The sequence below is a fragment of the Primulina tabacum genome, chromosome 14 (genome assembly GCF_025594145.1).
Source record: "Primulina tabacum isolate GXHZ01 chromosome 14, ASM2559414v2, whole genome shotgun sequence".
NCBI lineage: Eukaryota > Viridiplantae > Streptophyta > Magnoliopsida > Lamiales > Gesneriaceae > Primulina > Primulina tabacum.
In genome coordinates this window covers 32372091-32394006 of record NC_134563.1, presented here as the reverse complement: position 1 = coordinate 32394006, position 21916 = coordinate 32372091, and the positions used below count along the sequence as shown (strand labels likewise).

At 36.7% G+C, this 21916-nt stretch overlaps 1 protein-coding gene across 4 annotated transcripts; it reads left to right on the top strand.

The window, feature by feature from the left end:
• The first annotated feature begins 7507 nt into the window (after positions 1-7507).
• Positions 7508-13275, top strand: LOC142524565 (putative glycosyltransferase At5g03795). 4 transcript variants are annotated; one of them, XM_075628606.1, is made up of 7 exons: positions 7573-7648; positions 7936-8007; positions 8103-8159; positions 8776-9060; positions 9151-9284; positions 10778-11126; positions 12380-13275. In XM_075628606.1, exons 4-7 carry the CDS (start codon positions 8926-8928, stop codon positions 13067-13069), a joined length of 1308 nt encoding a protein of 435 aa, XP_075484721.1. In that variant the 5' UTR covers positions 7573-7648; positions 7936-8007; positions 8103-8159; positions 8776-8925; the 3' UTR covers positions 13070-13275. The 4 variants fall into 4 exon arrangements, with proteins under 4 accessions (XP_075484720.1, XP_075484718.1, XP_075484719.1 ...); XM_075628605.1 differs by lacking the exon at positions 7936-8007 and having other exon boundaries at positions 7508-7648; XM_075628604.1 differs by having other exon boundaries at positions 7570-7648; positions 8103-9060.
• Positions 13276-21916: the final 8641 nt, after the last annotated feature.

Genomic DNA, 21916 nt, shown 5'->3' with positions numbered 1-21916 from the left:
TCATCAACATTACCAACAATATTCTTATGGGCTTTCTAAGATTCGACGATGTCTTAACTGCGATTCTCGGAGAAGAAAGTCGGCGCAAGAATAAGGAAGATAGGTTGGTAACTTCGAAGCAGGCAGAGGCTTTACCGATGATAAGAGAAAGATTTATGGACCGTGACTCCAGTGGGAGCCAAAGACGAGGTAGGTCAAAGTTCAGAAGTAAGAAGAAAAATATTTACTGCTTCAAATGTGGCGGTAAAGGGCACTTCAAGAAAGAGTGTACGAGTATCGAGAAGAGTTCTCAAGGAAATGTGGCCAATACTTCAGGCGGTGGTGAAATATTATTCAGCGAAGCAGCAACTGTTGCGGAAGGCAGACACAAATTTTGTGACACATGGATTATGGATTCAGGTGTGATGTGGCACATGACGTCTCGGAGAGAATGGTTTGATCATTATGAACCAGTCTCAGGAGGATCTGTATTCGTGGGAAATGATCATGCCTTGGAAATCGCTGGGGTCGGTACTATCAAAATTAAAATGTTTGATGGCACCATTCGCACCATACAGGAGATACGACATGTGAAAGGACTAACGAAAAATCTTTTGTCCTTGGGGCAATTGGATGACATCGGGTGCAAAACTCGTATCGAGAACGGGATCATGAAAATTGTGAAGGGCGCACTTGTGGTTATGAAGGCGGAAAAGGTTGCTGCAAATCTGTATGTACTTTTGGGAGAAACACACAAAGAGGCAGAACTAGCTGTTGCATCAATTGGTTCAGGAGAAGAATTAACAGTGTTATGGCATAGAAAGCTCGGGCATATGTCAGAATGAGGGTTGAAAATTCTCTCAGAATGGAAGCTGCTGCCGGGACTTACAAAAGTGTCACTACCCTTTTGTGAGCACTGTGTTACCAGTAAACAACACAGATTAAAGTTTGGCACTTCTACTGCCAGGAGCAAAAGCATATTGGAGCTGATTCATTCGGATGTTTGTCAAGCACCGGTTGTATCCCTAGGAGAAGCGAAATACTTTGTCTCGTTCATTGATGATTTCTCTGGGAGATGTTGGGAGTATCCAATCAAGAAGAAATCAGATGTTTTTCAGATCTTCAAAGATTTCAAAGCGCGGGTTGAATTTGATTCAGAAAAGAAAATCAAGTGTCTAAGGACTGACAATGGAGGAGAATATACCAGTGACGAATTTGATGCATATTGTCAAAATTTACATGAGGGTATCAAAAGGCAATTCACGACGGATTACACACCTCAATAGAATGGAGTGGCGGAGCGGATGAACAGGACCTTGTTGGACAGAACAAGAGCTATGTTGAGGACTGCAGGTCTAGAAAAGTCATTTTGGGCAGAAGCAGTCAAAATCGCTTGTTATATTATCAATCGTTCTCCTTCAGTGGCGATTGATCTGAAAACTTCGATGGAGATGTGGACCGAGAAGCCGACAAATTATTCTCATTTGCATACATTTGGAAGTCCTGTGTACGTTCTGTACAATGAGCAAGAAAGATCAAAGTTGGATTCGAAATCCAGAAAATGTATCTTCTTGGGTTATGCTGATGGAGTAAAGGAGTTTCGCTTGTGGAATCCTACTGTTCACAAGCTTGTCATCAGCAGGGATGTTATCTTCGAGGAAGATAAAGTAAAGGGAGACAAAGGCACACCGAATTCAGAAACTACTATTTTTCAGGTGGAAAATAAGACGGAACGAAGATCAAGTTTCTTGTGAAGCAGTACCAGAGCACGAAGAACAAGAACATGTTGAGTTTGAGGTTTCTAATGTGAGGCAGTCAACTTGAGACAGAAGGCCACCAGGTTGGCTTTCACATTATATCACTGAAAGCAACATTGCATATTGTCTATTATCAGAGGATGGTGAGCCATCGAGTTTTCACGAGGCTATTCAAAGCTCGGATGTATCCCTGTGGATGATAGCAATGCAAGAAGAGTTGGAGGCATTAGACATGAATAAAACTTGGGATCTTGTTACACTACCACGAGGAAGGAAAGTCCATTGGAAACAGATGGGTCTATAAGATCAAGCGTGATGGCAATAACCAAGTGGAGCGGTATCGTGCTAAGTTGGTGGTAAAAGGGTATGCTCAGAAAGAAGGCATTGACTTCAATGAGATATTTTCTTCTGTGGTTCGGCTTACAACAGTCAGAGTGGTGCTGGCATTGTGTGTGGTGTTTGACCTACATCTAGAACAGCTAGATGTAAAAACGGTATTTCTTCATGGAGATCTTGAAGAAGAAATCTATATGCTCCAGCCAGAAGGTTTTGTGGAAAAAGGAAAAGAGAACTTGGTTTGCAGGTTGAACAAATCTCTGTACGGTCTCAAACAGGCGCCGATGTGTTGGTACAAGAGATTTGATTCTTATATCATGAGCCTTGGATACAACAGATTGAGTGCAGACCCTTGTACGTATTTCAAGAGGTCTGGTGATGATTATATTATTTTGCTGTTGTATGTGGACGACATGTTGGTAGCAGGCCCCAACAAAGATCATGTCCAAGGATTGAAGGCACAGTTAGCTAGGGAATTTGATATGAAGGACTTGGGACCAACAAACAAGATTCTAGGGATGCAAGTTCACCGAGACAGAAGTAACAGAAATATTTGGCTTTCCCAGAAAACTTATTTGAAGAAAGTCTTGCAACGCTTCAACATGCAAGATAGTAAGCCAATTTCGACCCCTCTTCCTGTTAACTTCAAGTTATCCTCCGAGATGTGTTCTAGCAGTGAAGCAGAGAGGATGGAGATGTCTCGAGTACCGTATGCATCAGCAGTGGGAAGTTTGATGTTCGCCATGATCTGTACAAGACCGGACATTGCTCAAGCAGTGGGAGCAGTTAGTCGGTATATGGCGAATCCTGGACGAGAGCATTGGAGCACTGTTAAGAGGATCATTCGATACATTAAGGGTACCTCGAATGCTGCATTATGTTATGGAGGATCAGATTTTACACTCAAGGGCTTTGTCGATTCAGATTATGCAGGTGATCCTGATAAGAGGAAACCTACTACTGGTTATGTGTTTACACTTGCAGGGGGAGCAGTAAGCTGGATTTCAAAACTACAGACAGTTGTGGCGTTATCTACAACAGAGGCAGAATACATGACAGCTACTCAAGGTTGCAAGAAGGCAATATGGATCAAAAGGTTATTGGAGGAGATCGGGCACAAACAAGAAAATGTTTCTTTGTTTTGTGACAGTCAGAGTGCCTTGCACATCGCAAGGAATCCAACTTTTTATTCCAGGACGAAACAAATTTGAGTACAATTTCATTTTGTGCGAGAAGTAGTAGAAGAAGGAAGCGTGGATATGCAGAAGATCCATACGAAGGATAACATAGCTGATTTTCTGACCAAGCCAGTGAACACTGATAAGTTTGAGTGGTGTAGATCCTCAAGTGGCCTAGCAGAAACGTAAGCAGCAGGGGAATGGCAAGATTGAAAGGATGTGTGGAGATATGTTTGATTCTCAATCAAATCTCCAAGTGGGAGAAATGTCGGCAAAGTCAAAAAATTAAATGCATGTCGGGGTGGGCTGCCTTTTGTTGAAGAAAATGAAATTTCGTGGAAATTTCATATAGAGGAGAAAACGCGTTTTTAACGCGTATTCACACTGACAGGAGGCTCTATAAATATAGCTCTCCCCTTCATTCTGAAATCATCCCTTCTTCGAGTTTTATCTCATCTTATAAGCATTTGAGTGCTTAGTTCTATAATATTTGTGAGGTGTTTTGTTCTCCTGTATTAAGAGAGTGTGTGTTCTCTTTGGAAACACAGTGAGTGAGTTGTACACCACAAAATATTATAGTAGAATTCTTTTCATCTTGCCCGTGGTTTTTACCCTAATAATTTTTAGGGGTTTTTCACGTAAATCTCGGTGTCCAGTTTATTCTTTATTTTCGGGTTTTATATCTCAAATTCCGCACGTGAGACTAACAAGCTAGAAACATAATTTAAGAAATAAAACATACAAAGTACGATTTTGTAGAAATAAACAGAATCGAACAAATAAATGTTTCAGGCCCTTTCACAGATACACTCAATGTTTCAGAACATTGAATTAGCTAAGCCAAATAATCTCCAACACCACTCATTTTCATAAAGAAAAGCATAATTGAGTACAGAATGAAAAATATTCATGCATTTTTAAATTCTTTGCTCCAAACCCAAAAAAAGCTATCAGTATAGATACATATACGGAAGGTCTTATTTAAAAGCGATGAATAAAATAAAAGGTTGGACTTTGAATCCATAGAAAAATAACTGAATCCAAGTAAAGCTTTAATAGCAAAAATAATAATCAGCTCAATGCTAGCAAAGTCAGTCTATAAAAATGTCGGAAGTATTTTCCCTAATACTGAAGAGGCAAGGGATAAAGGAGTAGAGTTGGAGTTTCGCCCTGATACTAAGGTAAATTTTATGCTTAATTCAGGTTTAGATATTATTGGCTGTAATTGTTCTTTATCATGCCACTCTTCTTAGAAATTTATTAACCTTGAATTTGTTCTGTCCTCACACTTAAGTATCTACATATTTATTTTGTTAACCATTGTGCAACGGCATGTCATCCTCGTAGAACATTAATCCAACATTTCATGAACCATGACTAGATACTTAAGTGTGAGGACAGAACAAATTCAAGGTTTACTTTTTATGAACAAAATTACCATTTTATCATCATAAAGCCGACGAGAATGAAGAGCACCAAGCATCAATATAGTTGCGATGGTTGCACCAGGAACCAACAAAAAATTTCCTGCGCATATTTTAATCACTGGCTACACACATGATATATTTCAACAGCAAACAACAGCCTTGCATCATATATAAATTTATCAGCTTTACCTTTTTTAATATATTGTTTGTTTGCTGCCTCTTTAGTTATTCAATAGTCAAAGAAAGCTCAAGTTTTTGCAAAACTAACAGACACTAGCCAGATAAACTGTCAGGGACTCAATCCATGGGGCCCAGCCCAACTCAAACAAGAATCGAGCAGCAAAAATCAAGGATGTGCTATATCAAAGGTTTACTCATGGAAAGTTTAGAAAATAAGGAATGAGATTGATTGGATTTTTATTTACTTACCTTTAATAAGTGCTAAAATCTCGAGCTTAGATAGGAGAATAATGGGCATATTTCTTGGATGCCAATTAAATGCTTATCTTGTATTTAAAGGGTTGCTGATGAAAGAAAGAAAACATTCAGCTTTTCTCAAAAAAATATAGCTAATATTGAGATCGCGAGGTTCTCTCAAACAAGCCCCGAACATCCAAAAAAATAGGTAGACACGGTAGAAAAAGCCACAAACAAATCTCAGAGTTAAACGATCAACCTCTTCACCGACCCATAACCCGATCCTTTACCCGTGCTCATAACATAAACATTCATAATTTTTGCCTGTACTGAAGAATATTAATAATTTCTCGATATCAGCGTCCTGATTTCTGTCTGGACCTTCTATCAGTTAAATATGAAGCATGTATCCTTAATGGAGACCTAGTGGAGATGCATGGACGCACCACCAGGTTTTGATCAGAACTTTAGTAGGAAGGCTGCAAACTTAAAATATCTCCATTGCTTACAACAGTCACAAAGCCTCGTTAAAACTTGGGAGAGAGTTTTGAAGATTAATGAATCATTTCTAGACGATATCCCGATTTCCAGGGAATTTTTTTTTCTTATTTGGTAGCTTCCTATCTATGAAGAAGTACATTGGATGTTAGTTAGTCGATATTTCTCCCATAAATTAACAGATTGCATTCATCTTTGTACTTTAATACTTCTATTACTACTATAAAAGGAATTGAGATTCCATCCAAACCTTAGTGCAGGAGGGAACACTGAACATCATACCGAAAGCTATAGGTGCTTTTAAACTGTATAGCATTTCAAGCACCACATTTGTATTGTTATAGTGTGAAGGACATCGTTGTTTGCAACCCAATAACTGAACCAATTAGCAACTATGTCAATGGAATATGTGGTTTGGCTCTGATACTACCAAAATTTACAACTGAGAGTAAAATACAACTAAAACTTTTAACATAGCACAATATCTCATACACCACTTTTCGATTATTGTGTCATCTAGGTTATCGTTGCTCCCATCACTTAATGCTTAGAGAAAATTTCCTGGTATGTTTGTATAAGATGATCGTAAAATTAAAAAATATCGATGCCAACGGTAGCTAGTATTTTGCAGCAACTAGCAATATTCAGCAGAAATGCAAAAATGTCAGCAGAAGCTAACAATTCCAGCAGTAACTGATATTTCAGAAGCTGATATTTTTCCAGCAGATAGAATCCAGCAGCAGAAGAGTTCAGTAGCGCGAGATTCCAGCAGACGGCTACTGATTCTGCTTATGACTTGTAACTGAAACATTTAACATGGAATAAAGGCTGTTAATGGCACATCATGAAAGATTATGACCATTAATTGAGAGGCTAATAGTCAGAATTTTACCTATAAATAACACCTTCAAATATCTGAAATGGTGTTACACAAATCTTGAGTTATCACTTGAAATTCGAGCTAAGAGAGTGCCTTTTTTGAGCTGTAAAATCCAGTAGCAAGAACAAGCAGATTCCAGACTTCAATCGAAATTTCTAGCAAATTACGGTAAGTGGGCTTATGTATAAATATCTTGAAATCAGTTTGATAATGTTTGTTTTGAAGCAAAGTATATATATTTTTGATTTTTGATATCTGATTTTTGAAGCACTGAAACCTAGTGAATTAATGGTAGGAATATATATTCTGAAACATTCATGTTTCCTGATTACTGATTACTGGCATCACCCCTTAGATGAGAGAACATATAGGGGATTGGTATCAGTTTAGCCATGAAATTCACAAACGTGCTCAGTGCTTGCTTACTAAATTTTAATCTGTTCTGAAACATGTTAATTCTGAATATTGATTCCTGTTCTGAAAGTAAAAGTTTTTGTTTTTTATTTATATTACTGTTTCGGTTGAAAATGGATTCGAAAAATGGGAGTTATTCCCGCACCCGCTTATTGATTGACGACCATATCACTCACCCACCAAGCCCATCTCAGATAAGAACGAGAAAGAAACGTTAGAAGAAGAGCAGAATCAGTTCTGTGGCTGGTGAAGAAGACTGTTATCTCTTAGTTTCGATTTATGTTTTTATACTCCGCTGCATCTGTTAAGACATTGTTATGTCTGATTTTACATTTCCGCTGTAAAACATTAGTTATGTGAGTCTGTATCAGACAATAAATTATTCAGTATTATGAATAAAAGACTGATTTCTGAATTTTATACTTCTAAGGCTTGTTGTTTTTCGAATGTAAATTTTAGAGCAACGTAGGTATCGACTAACTCCGTCCTTGGGGCGTGACATGATATTTTATACAAAACAAAAATGAGAAATCTAAATCTAATCACTGAAATTAGATATGTAGTATAAATAAATAAAATAATATAAAATTAGAAAATAGAAAGTCGTTAACTTCCCTCCACCTCATCCTATTTCTCCGTTGGTAAAATTTCCCTTTCCTTTCCCTTTCTCTTTCACTTTCACTTTCACTCTCACTCAATTTTCGCTCCCTTCGTTTACTTTCTCTCATTCACCGGTTTTCTCTGATCGCTCGTTGTTTCGAGGTAGCTGTGAATTTTACCTTTTCGTTTCATCTCCATGCAATAAATAGTCACCACTAAATTTAATCATGTTGATTTATGTATGTGTTAATTTGCTTCTTTTTTTATATATAGAAATTTATGAATTTTAGCTGGCCCTTATTGATTTGAACAACAGATACGAGATTGGTTTTTGTTTAGAAAATAGTTTATTTGATGCAAATGACTTTACATGAATCATATGGATGTTACTGTTGCCATCGTGTTCATGAATTCTTGTGAAAAAAATGTTTTTCTCTTGTTTTCTTCAGTGATCTAATATCTTGAGTTCTTCGGAAGATTTTAGATTATTTTCCAATGCAAGGGCCTTGGCCTTGTCCCCTGTATGCTTTTTGTTCTTGATTGTTTTATCTGAGTCCTTTCCTTCGGTTTTCATCTCTGTTTGAAATAATATTAAATATTTCCATTTTTTTCCCAGGGGGTGGAAGGGTAAAAGGAGGAGTTAGTGAACTTGGTCAGCAATTGTTTCCGGCCTGTAATTCTTTTTCCCATGTGGCACAGGAAAAATTTACCGAATCATATATACTGTTTTTTTATTCTGAATGTCTGCTGTATATAACATGTTTTGGCCAGAAGATTTTTAAAACTTATCTGATGTTAGGTATCGTATGGGAATAACTTGTAGTTATATGTGCCATGGCGGGTTAGTGTTTCTAATCTAACTTTGTCTCTGCTGTATTTATATGGTGAGAAAATGAGCCTTCGGCAATAAAATGGTAGTAGATGTGTTATGCTACTCTGTCTTGGCATCTAGTCATGAAGAGAATTTGAAAGTAAAATCGCAGTTTTGGTCTCAAAAAGCATTTAACACGCGGAAAGTGCAAGAGACATCAATCTACTCGTTGAAGTGATGATCAGCAGATATCTTTTGTATAATTTTCGAGGTTGAGTTTATTTTTACACTTTTTTAAGGCAAGACAAGATACACTGTTTAGAAAGGAATGACTAAGCTGTTGCTGCGGCTTATTGTCGTTCTGATTTTTAGAATTGAGTGGAGGAAGTTGTTTTTTGTTGGAGCAGTTCTTACTATAATTAGTGTTGTGATTCAGATTTCCTCACTTCCTTATCCACTGAATGATTGGATTTTTCAGCCACCCCCTTCAGTTTCATCCTATAAACAAATTAACAATAGTGTACATTTGAGTAAAACTAATCCTCTTCCGGTGAATAGCCATCGTGAAATCACTCAAGATTCCCTTGTTCCTGATTCACTCAATTCTTCCATAGAACTGAATCAATCAATGATAAATTCTGCCAAGGAAGATAGAGTTTCAAGAAGGAGAAGGAGAAGGAGAAGGAGTAACGTAAGGTCGATTGATATAGTTACTCCACCCTCCTATCCTTCCTTTGTCAAAAAACTGCCTAGCCGCTTGTTGGTAGGTATTGCTATTGTTAATATTATTACCATTGAAACTTGAAAGTTTCAAGCAAACATTTATCTCTCATTTGACATCTTCTCTGTGTAGAGGTATCTATCGTTGTTGACACCAAATGATGCACTTGCATTTGCTAAACGAGACATTGAGAATGCCACAGTAGTTAGTGACGATGATCCAGAATTATATGCCCCTTTATTTCGAAATATCTCCACTTTCAAGAGGTATATCTTGTGATACCTATATATCAGATATTCTTATTCACATTTTGTGCCATATGCATCATATAAGTAACTGAACTTGATTGGCTTGATTTTGTATAGAGTTTCGTGGTGATTTTGAAAATAATTTTGAGATAGTATTTGGTTATGATATTTGAAATCCAAAGCAATATGTAGAAAAAGATGTTTTGTAAATATCATACAGAAAAGATGAAATAGAGTAAATGATTGATGTTGAAAAGGTGATTACGGAAGATATTCAATGCTTATGCATAGACTGACCGAAAATTTGGAAGTAATCGACCACTGCGATACGGGATTTTTCGGTTGTGTTGATTCAAAAAATCAACATCATGTTTTTGCATTCTTATGTTTTCCAATGGAGCTATATCACAAATAAGTGCAAAGCAGACTTGACTGTTGCTTCCAGTTGGAGGCTATGTTTGTTTATTATTTTGAGGCTGTACTGAGTGGTGTTTTGTGAAGAGTTCTGATTCAATAAAATCAACATCATCTTACTTTCTTAGATCCCCCGCTACTTCAAAATTTCTGTATATTGGTTGGAGGTTAGTTTCATTCTTAATTTTCAGGTTTACATCATGATCTTGTTATACTATATTGTTATTTGCATATAGTAGATCATTTAAAGTTGTAACATTTGGCTCTGTCACTGGGAATCAGCCCATTTCTAAATTGATGACGGATCTGAATCAGGGGTTGTCATAGGCTGTTGTGATTGAATGGGCCAGCAGATCAGATTGAAATTTGGTGGTTGGGAGTGTAGCCTTTCATTCAGATCTGGACTTTACATCCAGATTCTAACAAGCAAATATTAACAGTATGGGACAAAGAAAGTGAAAAACCTTTCAAATATTAGAAAAGAGGAAAACAAGACTGCAATTGACAAAGAGCATAAAAGAGGATTGAGGCAACGAGTTGAATGAAATGAAGGTTGCAGAATCCAATCAATAAGTTTAAAAAATATATTAATAACATTCTAAAATGTTATTTATTATAAAATATATAAAGGCGTGTAAATTGCTTGCGATCTATTCAATAAATGACTTGCACTTGAATTAATTTCGAGCTTGTACAAAGTCAGCTCCAATTTGATAATCAAATATAACGCAAGTTGGAAACTCGTTAAGCAGATTGGTTTATATGCACCACTATTTAAAATGCATAGGTTGAGTTGGAGGATCGATTTCTAGCTGCAGATGTATGACATTGTCGATTTACATTCTGTTTGGAATTTCTAGTGCTATCATCTCCAGAACTTATTTTTAATTCATTCGATTCAGTTTATCATGTACCAACTTGCATTATTTATATCATGAATAAGGTAAAAAGTTCAAAATTGAACGAGCAGCTTGCCAAATATAGAATGCATAGAAGTTCTGCATGTCCTGAGTAATCAATTGTCATAGAACTTTTAAGTCACGATTTTCTCCATTTTAGTAACCTTTTTTCTTTGGGGGAACATATTTTTGCTCCAGGAGCTATGAATGGATGGAATGGATGTTAAAAGTTTACATTTATCAAGAGGGAGAAAGACCTATTTTCCATGAGCCTCATCTTTACGGGATTTACGCATCTGAAGGATGGTTTTTAAAGTTGATGGAAGAAAACAGACAATTTGTGACAAAGGATCCTGAAAAGGCTCACTTGTTCTACCTACCATATAGTGCTCGCCAGTTACAGATGGCTCTCTATGTTCCAAACTCGCATAATCTGAGGCCCTTATCAATCTTTCTTAGGGACTATGTGAACACGCTGGCAGCAAAATATCCATTCTGGAACAAGACTCACGGCTCAGACCATTTTCTAGTTGCTTGCCATGACTGGGTACTGTAATTTGCTGACATGAACACTTACGCACCCAGACTATCAAAGCAGCCTTATAGGCAGTAATTATTTGAGTATGCACCAAGAAGTGATCTGACATCAGTCAACAATTTTGTTAGCTGCAAATTTGTTTAATTTTGTGTTTATGCAGTTTGAATCATTTTCCAATACCATACATACTATCCTTCAGGATCATGCTTCACTATTTAGTTTTAAATGATTGCATTATGTAAGGCATTCAACTTGCTTCATTATTATTAGGAGTGTCAATCATGCCTGGTAAACTGAGGCTCAGTAAACCATTTAAACTGCTTCGACACTGCTCTGAGCTATAACTCACACTTCTTCCCCAAGATTCTCAAGCAAGATTTGCTGAAAAAGGAAAGGAATTTCCGTAAACCTCAGTTATCACAGCTTAGATTTCTTGCTTTCCTATTCTTGGTGACATGAAGGTTTATACTATGTGATAGTGCGAGATAATAGTGTTTAACTTTTGTGGGACCATTTAAAGAGCCAAATAACCATATAGTTTTAAGAAAAGCAGCAACACTCAGTCATAAGGTAAGACTTTGCCCTTGGATTAGCAATTTTGCCTGAAGCACATGTGTTAAGGCTCAAAGCACAATTGTCATTATTATTGGTTTTTACATGGCAAATTTCTTCGTGCATTATATTTTTTAAATATAATGTGGTAGTTTGCTTTGCCTCAAGCTTTGCCTTGCCTTGCCTGGCCCCTTGCTAGGCTCAATGCACTTGAGTGCTTTTTTACTTACTATGAGAATAACGTAGGATTTTGTGTAAGTTTTAGCTAGTTTCTCACGGACTGAAGAAATAACTGCTCCATGTTTTTGATGTTTGAGAATCCTTGACTATGACGATGCTCTGCTTTTTTTTTTTTAATTTCTAGATTTTGTGTAAGTTTTGCATTCTAAGTTTTAATTTTGCAAATTAGATTTTCAGTTGATTTTAATATGGTGTACCATGTACATTATGACGTAAATCAAGTATGATCATGACTAGCTGCAGATTTCTCTTTGTTTTATATTGAATGTATATTCTCAATGATGCCAGAGCATGAACATGTTGTTTTAGCATATTTAATTTAATGGTAATTAACAACTAAAAAGCTGTCTATTTTCTGCTGTTCATCTATGCTTATTTTCTATGGGGTCTAGACTCGCAGGAGTTGAGTGTTGCCTAATGATTCAAAAATCAATTTTCTTAATTTTCTCTGTTGCATTATCACTTCACAGGGTCCTTACACTTTAGTCCTGCATGAGGAGCTTGCAAGAAACACTATTAAAGCTTTATGCAATGCAGATGCGTCTGAAAGGATCTTTATTGCAGGAAAGGATGTGTCATTGCCTGAAACTACCATAAGGAATCCTAAAAGGCCCCTTAGAAATGTTGGTGGGAAAAGGGTGTCACAGCGTCCAATTCTTGCGTTTTATGCAGGACACATGCATGGCAGGGTTCGTCCGATACTTCTCAAGTACTGGGGTGACAAAGATGACGACATGCGGATTTATGGGCCATTGCCTAATAGAGTATCAAGAATTATGTCGTACCCCGAGCATATGAAATCCAGTAAATATTGCCTTTGTCCCATGGGATTTGAAGTCAACAGTCCAAGAATCGTTGAGGCCATATATTATGAGTGTGTTCCTGTTATTATAGCTGATAATTTTGTTCCTCCCTTCAGTGAAGTTCTCAATTGGGATGCCTTTTCAGTCACTGTTGCTGAGAAGGATATCCCAAAGTTAAAGGAGATACTCTTATCCATCCCGTTGAGACAATATCTTATCATGCAAACAAATGTGAAGATGTTGCAGAAGCATTTCCACTGGAATGCAAGACCAGTCCGATATGATCTGTTCCATATGATACTTCATTCTTTATGGTCTAGCAGGCTTAATCAGATTCAGATACCTCATACTTCGTGAGTTGCCGAGGTTTTTTTTCATATGGGATTTGCTGCTGAAGCAATGTTCGGTGAAGACGTGAGTTTGGGTAGAGGTAGTTCAACCTTATATATTTCTCTGGGAAATTTATTTTCGAGGGCGTATTGATAGATATGAGAGGTGAAGGCAAAATTCTTTTGGGGCCTCGTTTCCTATCTACGCCGAAATAACATATATTGATAGAACATATTGTATACAAAACATAATCATATATCATTGATATTTCATCTCATTTTTCATGGTTTACTGATTAATCCTTAATTATTAATCATCTAAGAGGTGATATCATATAACAATTATTATCATCTACCGCATCAAGGCTATATCACAATTACTATAACCCACAGCGTAAGGGCCATATCATATTTCGAAATTCTTATCCATATCAGATTCGAATCATAACAGTGCTTTGACAAAATTGGCACACCCCGAAACTCAGGGTTGACACTGGCGTTGTTTAACAATCACAAAATCGAAAAACAATCAATCTCGCAGCACAATATAAATAAAAGCAGTTTATATCATAATTTCAAATAGAAATAACATTGTCTTTTACAATCCCAAAATAAAAAAAACGACAGAATCAAATGCGGAAACGTTACAACTGAATAACAATAATAATCTCGACTTAAACTAAAATTCTTGAAATCTCGAATTTCACCAGCCCCAAAACTGGTCCGACTCCTCTTCCTAGAGTTCTTCCTCGGGTTTATCTGGGAAATGGTTGTAAGGGGGGTGAGTATTTTGATAAATACTCAGCAAGTGAGGGGCGTATCGAGCACAATATAGCAACATACATAATTTCAAAAATCACATGATTTGCATAACATCATTCATATCGCATGCATAACATTTACCAGGCACTGAGATTCCTCTACTTTCTATAGTTTACTGATATCAGTCCCTAATTTTTACTCTTCTAAGGGGGCGAGACAATATAACGGTTACATCCCCACCGCGTAAGGGTCATATCATGGTTGAGATTCCCACCCATATACAGTCGACTTCTCACAGTGCCCAAAACCGTATGACAACCAACACAAGAAAAGGAGTAGGAGAAGAAGGTGTACTCGACCGTATTTTCAAAAAAATGAAGAAACATGCATAACAAATTTAATATTTAAAACAAGCCCATTTACAGTATATTTGAGTGCTAAAAACGTGGAGCGCACTGCTTTGGATTGGATTGCTTCCTGCTCCTCGTTCGGTTAGCACTTCGGTTTGATTTCTAGCCTAACTTTGGGACGATTTTTTAGCAGGATCCGATTATTGTGAAGATTTGGGCGGATTGTATTTTATTTTCATTTAATCAAAGAATCAATATAGTAATATCACGTTGTTATTATATCGGGTTTTCATCCATTATTTTTGAAGTTTGATTTTTATGTAATAATTTTTATTTTTTAAAATTTTAATCTTATTTTTTGAAATGTCAAAGTGACAAATAAATATTGATATGATACTCATAATTGCTAAATAATCGAATTTTTGTGTTCCTGAAAATACGAGTAAAAAGCTTTAACGTAAAAATATCAGTAGAATATAGTCCTATAGATATCGGTAGACAAGTGAGTACAACACCTCGCATCAAATAATATAATATCAAACAATTAATTATTGGGAAAATGAGGTAACAAGGAGTCAGCTGCGTTATAAATTGAAAAAAAGGCGATGATCCTGATTTTACTATTTTATCCATAAAAATAAAAACTATTCCCCAAACTCAACTCAAACATAAAATGCAAAAATTTGTGTGAGACAGTCTCAGAAGTCGTATTTTGTGAGATTGATATCTTATTTAGGTCATCCATAAAAAGTATTACTTTTATGCTAAGAGTATTACTTTTTATTATGAATATCGGTAGGGTTGACTCGTCTCACAGATAAAGATACGTGAGATCGTCTCATAATAGACATACTCAACATAATATTCCACATCAATTTTTACTCAAACTCCACCCAAATGTGTAAAATTCGACCCGAATATGAAAAATAGACAAAATGACTTCATCGATGTTGTCCCTATCTAACTACCGGTCTGTCCATCTCATTTCTCAATCGAGTTGTTCTGTCCCTACCAACTCTTCTTCTTTCATGTCTAACTGGGTTGTGGTGCAACTCGAAAGTTGGAGGATCCCAGTATCGCTCATCTGCAAGAGGTTGAAATCTGTCCTCGTACATTGCTAAGTACTCAGCTATGTTATACCATGGCTGCACAAGTGTCGTCGGATCTAAGGAGTGCCACTTAGCGGTGCAAATAGCATCGGAACATGGGATGCCAAAAATCGTCCATTTACCACATGAACAATCACTCGTTGATAACTTAACCACATTGTTGGAACTTTTCAAGTTCGCAATCTTGATTTTGATGATAACAAAACTTGTTAGTTGTGTTACTAATAATCTATGTTAGTGTGCATCATCTAGGATCACTCACGAGACGTTTACATCGCAAACTGAAGACCCAACTGATCACACAAAATGAATCAGTCTAACTGATTACGTCAATTGAGCAGTCCAGCTGATTGTCCAGTTGATAGGTGGTTCAGCAGGAGAACCTCAGAAGCTTGGCCAACCGAAGGAGTGTTCAACTGATGAAGAAACTCAGCTGATCAATCCAACTGAACAAGAGTGAAATCAGTTCAACTGACGAGTCAACTAATTTCACTAGCCCAACTGAAAGATTAGTTCAACCGACCAGTTCGAAGCATCAATCAGAATCTTTCAGTTATGGATGAAGACAAACTCTCTCAAGTGGAATCCAGTTGTACGTGAAGGTACAAAGCCATTATCCAGTCAAATGACAATAATGGACGTTGCATCAGAGCATTAAAGACAAAAACGTTTCAGAAGGGCAGTCGAAAAGTCGAGACACAAAGTCCAAGAAACGAATTCAAGATGCAACGGATACAACCAATGAGTCTCACTATACGATCAGTTTTTCCGCCTATATAAAGAGAAGATCAGTGAAGACTCAAGAATATACAATAACAAGAAGAAGAATAAGAACTGAAAAAGCTTTTAAGCATATACAAGAGAAAAGAAAGGGTATGCACATTGCACATCAGCTTTCAGAAGCAATTAGCCCAGAGGGAACTCTTCACAGTTATATCAGCTTAGATTAGAAGCTTATTTCCCTTAGTGTGTGAGAATATCCTTGTTCAATTCTCACACACAAACACTCTCATTCACTCAAATACAGTCTTGCACAAAGATGTTAAACTTGTGTATGTAGTCTTTCCCACATAGAAATTAAAGAAGTGTTGACTGGAAGGTGCTGCCTTCAGTCTAGTCTAGGAGTTCAGTTTAGGCAGTGGGTAAGTCCTAGCTGAGTGGGTTTGTACAAAGAGTTGTATAATCAAAGTCTTTTAGTGGATCCTACCCGAGGCGGTAGAAGGGGTGACGTAGGAGCAGTTGAAGTCTCCGAATATCCATAAACATATCTTGTGTATTTAACTGTTTAACTATTGTTTTCAAACTGTTTGGATCAGTTAGAGTATCAGTCAGTTCAGTTGTCATCATAACTGAACTGATGAATGCAAAAACTAATCTGTCCCTTTTCAGTTATTCAGTTTACATAAGTTAAAATGTTTTCTAATATAACAGTCTTCTTCACGAAGTATTACTTCGAATTTCTTCCGCTTGGTTTTTAACCAAACTCGATTTAATTCATCGGTGTTAATATTTTTATAATATGAGCTATTGCAGCTCATTGGAGAATATTTTATTTGAAGCATCCCAAAGATGCCCAGCCAAACGATCCTTCACACCTGCATATGTTGGCCACGACTTGGTCTTCCAACAGTTGCAACCGAAGCAGTTTGCTCATGTACATCATATTTGGCAACACGATGTTCACTAGACTTTCTCGCCCATTTCTCATACTTCCGACATGCATAATCTGACCACAGCTGATTTTCCTAAACCATACGACTACCTCTTGTCACACGTTCAATGAAATATTGTACGCACCTCAGAAGTGTCAAGTGTACTATGGCAGATATAGGAAGTCTACGAGCACCCTTCAACACACTATTTAAACACTCTGATATATTGTTTGTCATCACCCCACGACGCCAACAACCGTCATGAGCCAAACTCCATTTTTCTTTCGCAATTTCAGCCAAATATCGGTGCACCAAAATGTTTTTTTGCTTGATTGCCTCCATTATTGCTTCAAACTTACAAATTTGATTTTGTGTGCCTGCCACCCAGCATAAATCTTTCAAATGCACGTCTTTGAACACACATGTCTCAAACAAAAACGATGCACACCATAAGGAGATTGAAAATATGGTAGATCTTCAGTTGCTCGCATGATTCTCTTATGCTTATCAGAAATAAGATACACACAATTTTCACCACGAACAACATGTCTTCCTAGGTTTTCCAAAAACCATTTCCAAGAATATGATGTTTCTTCATCCACAATAGCAAATGCTAGCAGTAGAACCTGATTGTTCGCATCCAGAGTGACATCGATCAACATTTGTGCTTGTATTTGGTCAAGTGTGTACCATCGACACTAATTATTTTTTGACAATGCCGAAACCTATCAACACACGGCCTGAATGCCCAGGAAACATAGTTCAGTGTCTTACTCATTTCAGTGTTGGCTCTGAGATGCTTCCACCCCACAGCTGTTCCCGGATTATATTTGGACAAAGCACACATATATTTTGGAAGTAATTGAACGGAGCTCTCCCATGTACCATAAACAATTTCCAGAGCACGTTTCAAACTTCGCCATGCCTTCGTATACGAGATTTGATATTCATATTTATCTTTCACATTTTCGACGATATACTTAATCTCGTACGAAGGATCACAACGAACAATTCCCAATAGCGTATGTGCCACCATATCACTGTTCAAATTCTTATGGTACATACCAACAGAGGTAGATATATATGTGTGAGGCCCGCCATATTTTGTTATTTTTCAATAACCAGTTTTGACCTTCAAAGAAGCGCGAAGTCCCCATCGACAAATGACCGTAGAAAAATTATTTCTGCAACGTAATTTCCACAAAATGTGTGTGCTATCCACAACACGGTACTCACGCCTGACCACTCTAACTGAATAATCCCTCACATATGCAATAAGATCATTCTTATCTTTAAATAACATATTAACGCATAATTCACCTCTATCCGGATTGTAATAGCTTGTTTGCATTCCAGAAGGTACATCGACAGAATCAGGAGGCTCTTCCCCAAAAAATTTATTGAAAAATAATGGAATTTCAGAAGTGTTTGAAAGAAATGGTACGGTCTCCCTCTGTGATGTGTCACGTGGTGGTTGCTGAGATGATGTCCTTTCATCAGGACTTGTAAAAGTATTCACTTAATCATCATCATTCACATCTTCTTCTTCAGACTCACTATATGACATATCGGGTTCAGAATCACTCCTACAAATATCATCATTAGTGGCCATATCCGGACAACGAGCACTCGTATCTAATGTTGGATTTGGCCAATATGGAGTAGGATTTTGTTCGACGAGACATTGATATATTGATCCCAAGACCCACTTACATCATCGAAATTTATATTACCAAGTCCTTCAGTAACATGTGGAACATATGATTCTAGATCCTGGAAACCACCATATATAGAAGTACCGGGTTGGTTATTGAAACCTGAATCGGATGCATGCAGAACGTAGAATTCAGGATCATCAAATCCAACATGATGCTCAATTGAATTTGCTTCCACGTATAAATGCAACATATGCATATTGTCACATTACATTATAAACTGTAAAACATTGTGGGGCCCTTAGCTCCTAATCGTTATTACAATGCACTTTGATTAGGGTTAACTAATTACAGCGGAAAACGAGTTTAAAATTTCTTTACCATGAGCCCAAAATATTTCTTCTATAATTTAAATATTAAAAATAGTATTTAATCTCACATCATAAACATGCCCACACGTAATCAAAACCAATCATATACAAACAACTCATATCCTCAGGACATGCCCCGGTATATAAATATATATACATATATACTGGGAACAAAATATAAACCTCAACTCAAACTGTGACTCCCTCCAGAAGTACCCTCTCCGTTCTCCTGATATCTTGGAGTACCTGCCATTGTCCACACACAAAGTCAACAACAGGCCCCCTTGGGGGTGAGCAAAGCTCCATATGAAACAACCATCATATATACCACAAGTATCTAAACAATGATATATGATATGCAATGCATGTATATCGTGGAGGTATCAGGTCAAATGCCCATCCACTGAGCACATGTCAGAATCAAACGAATCGCTATCAAATCAATGCTCGAGCTGGCACGCTGGCCTCAATAAAGGATACTCGTACGATAGCGTCGACGAAGCGCCATCAAATCCCAAATATCATATCAATCGTCGGGGCCACAAATGTCTATGCTTTAAGGGTCATGTAATACCAACATAGCATTGTGTTCACAAACCCCAGAATCCAATCAAATCATATCAGGGTATCCAAGGATCATAGCTCAACGTGCATGTCATGTATCGATGTATGCATCAAACGATGTGTGTTAACAAAACATTTATTTTATACATCGATATTCCAATCACAATGTCATGTATGCCACATAAACTCAACAAATAAGGCATATAGACATGTATTCTCATTCCAAGCAATCAAACCAATCCAACATATATCATATAATACAGATACATGTGGTATGTTACCCTTTATGTATTGATATTACACTTTATGTACACCAATAACATACTCATTCCAATCAATAACATACTCCAAATCATTAATATGAGTTTCAAATATCATTTGAAACTTCAAAAATTCATATCAAATCCAAATCATATCATAATTCAATTCCGACTTCAAAACTTAGTTTCTTGTCGGTTATTCTACCGTATATATAACCGACAAATAATTCTTCAATCTCAATCAAACTGATTAAAATTCTCTAATTATAATAAATTGACAATAATTCAAAATAACATCACTATAATCATCTCTTCTTCGTTAAAATCATACACTATTCAACAATCTTCAATTCCAGTATGATTTAACAATTTATCGGATTTATTCCAAAAATCGACGAATTTCAAACATCACCAAAATTATAAAATTTATACCTCAAATCGAAGACCTCGTGTCAACGATCCCAGAACTGAAGTCGGTTCGTCGATTTGATACACCGATAAATCGCACGATCGAAAAGAAAATCAAAAACTCATTTATCTCATCTTTCTCTCTCGATCATTTTCGCTGTCTCTTTCAAAATTATTTATTTTTTTTTTATTTTAATATTGTATTATAATATATTAATAAAATAATATAATATAATATATATTATTTAACATTTTAACATCGATATATCAATTTGGATCAATCAAACGATCCTATTTTTCAAAACTCAAAACATGAAACTTCTATATCTTTGATTTTTCTACGTTATATCCAAATCTCAAATCATTTGGACTTCATATGACCAAGATATGTCATATTTTATTCTTAAAAATTAATTCATTATTTTTCAAATTATTTACGAAAATGTCATCAAAATAAATTGAATATTTTTCAACTTATTTACAAAAATGCCATCAATACTATTTTATTTTCGGGATCTCACATTTCTCCCCAACTTAAAAGATTTCGTCCTCGAAATCTCAAACATCTCTATATACATAAAATTGGCAAACATATAATATGTCACCAGTTATATTACATATCAAAACTAAAATCAGTAAACGAATTAGTATACATTGAATACAATGGAACACGTGGAATAGTATCAAACAAATGCGGATATGAATCTCGCATCTTACTTTCCAATTCCCATGTTGATTCCTCCACACCATGTCGTGTCTATTGTACTCGAACTAAAGGAATCGATTTATTTCGCAATCTCTTCTCCTTTCGATCCATAATGCGAACAGGTTGTTCAACATAGGAAAGAGAAGGATCAAGTTCAACCTCATCAGGTGCAAGTACATGTGATGGATTTGATTCATATTTCCTCAGCATAGAAACATGAAATACATCGTGAATGACAGATAAAGATGATGGCAATGCCAGTCGATAAGCAAGATCCCCAACTCGATCAAGAATCTCGTATGGACCAACATATCGAGGAGATAATTTACCTCGCATGCCAAATCGAACAGTGCCTCTAAAGGGAGATATTTTCAAAAACACTCTGTCACCTTTCTGGAATTCCAAGGGTCGTCTTCGTTTGTTCGCATAACTCGTTTGACGATCCTGAGCAGCTTTCATCCGCTGCCGAATCAACTGAACCTTATCGTTCATTTCCTGTATCATTTCAGGTCCAGTCAATTGTCTTTCACCAATTTCATCCCACAATAACGGTGATCTACATCGTCTCCCATACAAGGCTTCAAATGGTGCCATACCAATACTCGTTTGGAAGCTATTATTATAAGAAAATTCAACCAATGGTAAGGCATCTTGCCATCCCATTCTGAAATCCATCACTATTGCACGTAACATATCTTCTAACGTTTGAATCGTACGCTCAGTCTGGCCATCAGTTTGAGGATGATAAGCAGTACTCATAGCCAAACGCGTACCCATCGCTTCCTGAAAACTACCTAGAATTTAGAAGCAAATCTGGGATCACGATCAGATACAATCGAGACTGGCACACCGTGCAGTCTCACCACATTTTCGATGTATAAACGGGTCATTATCTTATAAGGATAAGTCCGCTCATACGGAATAAAATGTGCAGATTTCGAAACCCGGTCAATAATAACCCAAATAGCATCACAGCCCTTGGGCGAACGAGGTAAATGAGTCACGAAATCCATAGCAATATGTTCCCAATTCCATTTC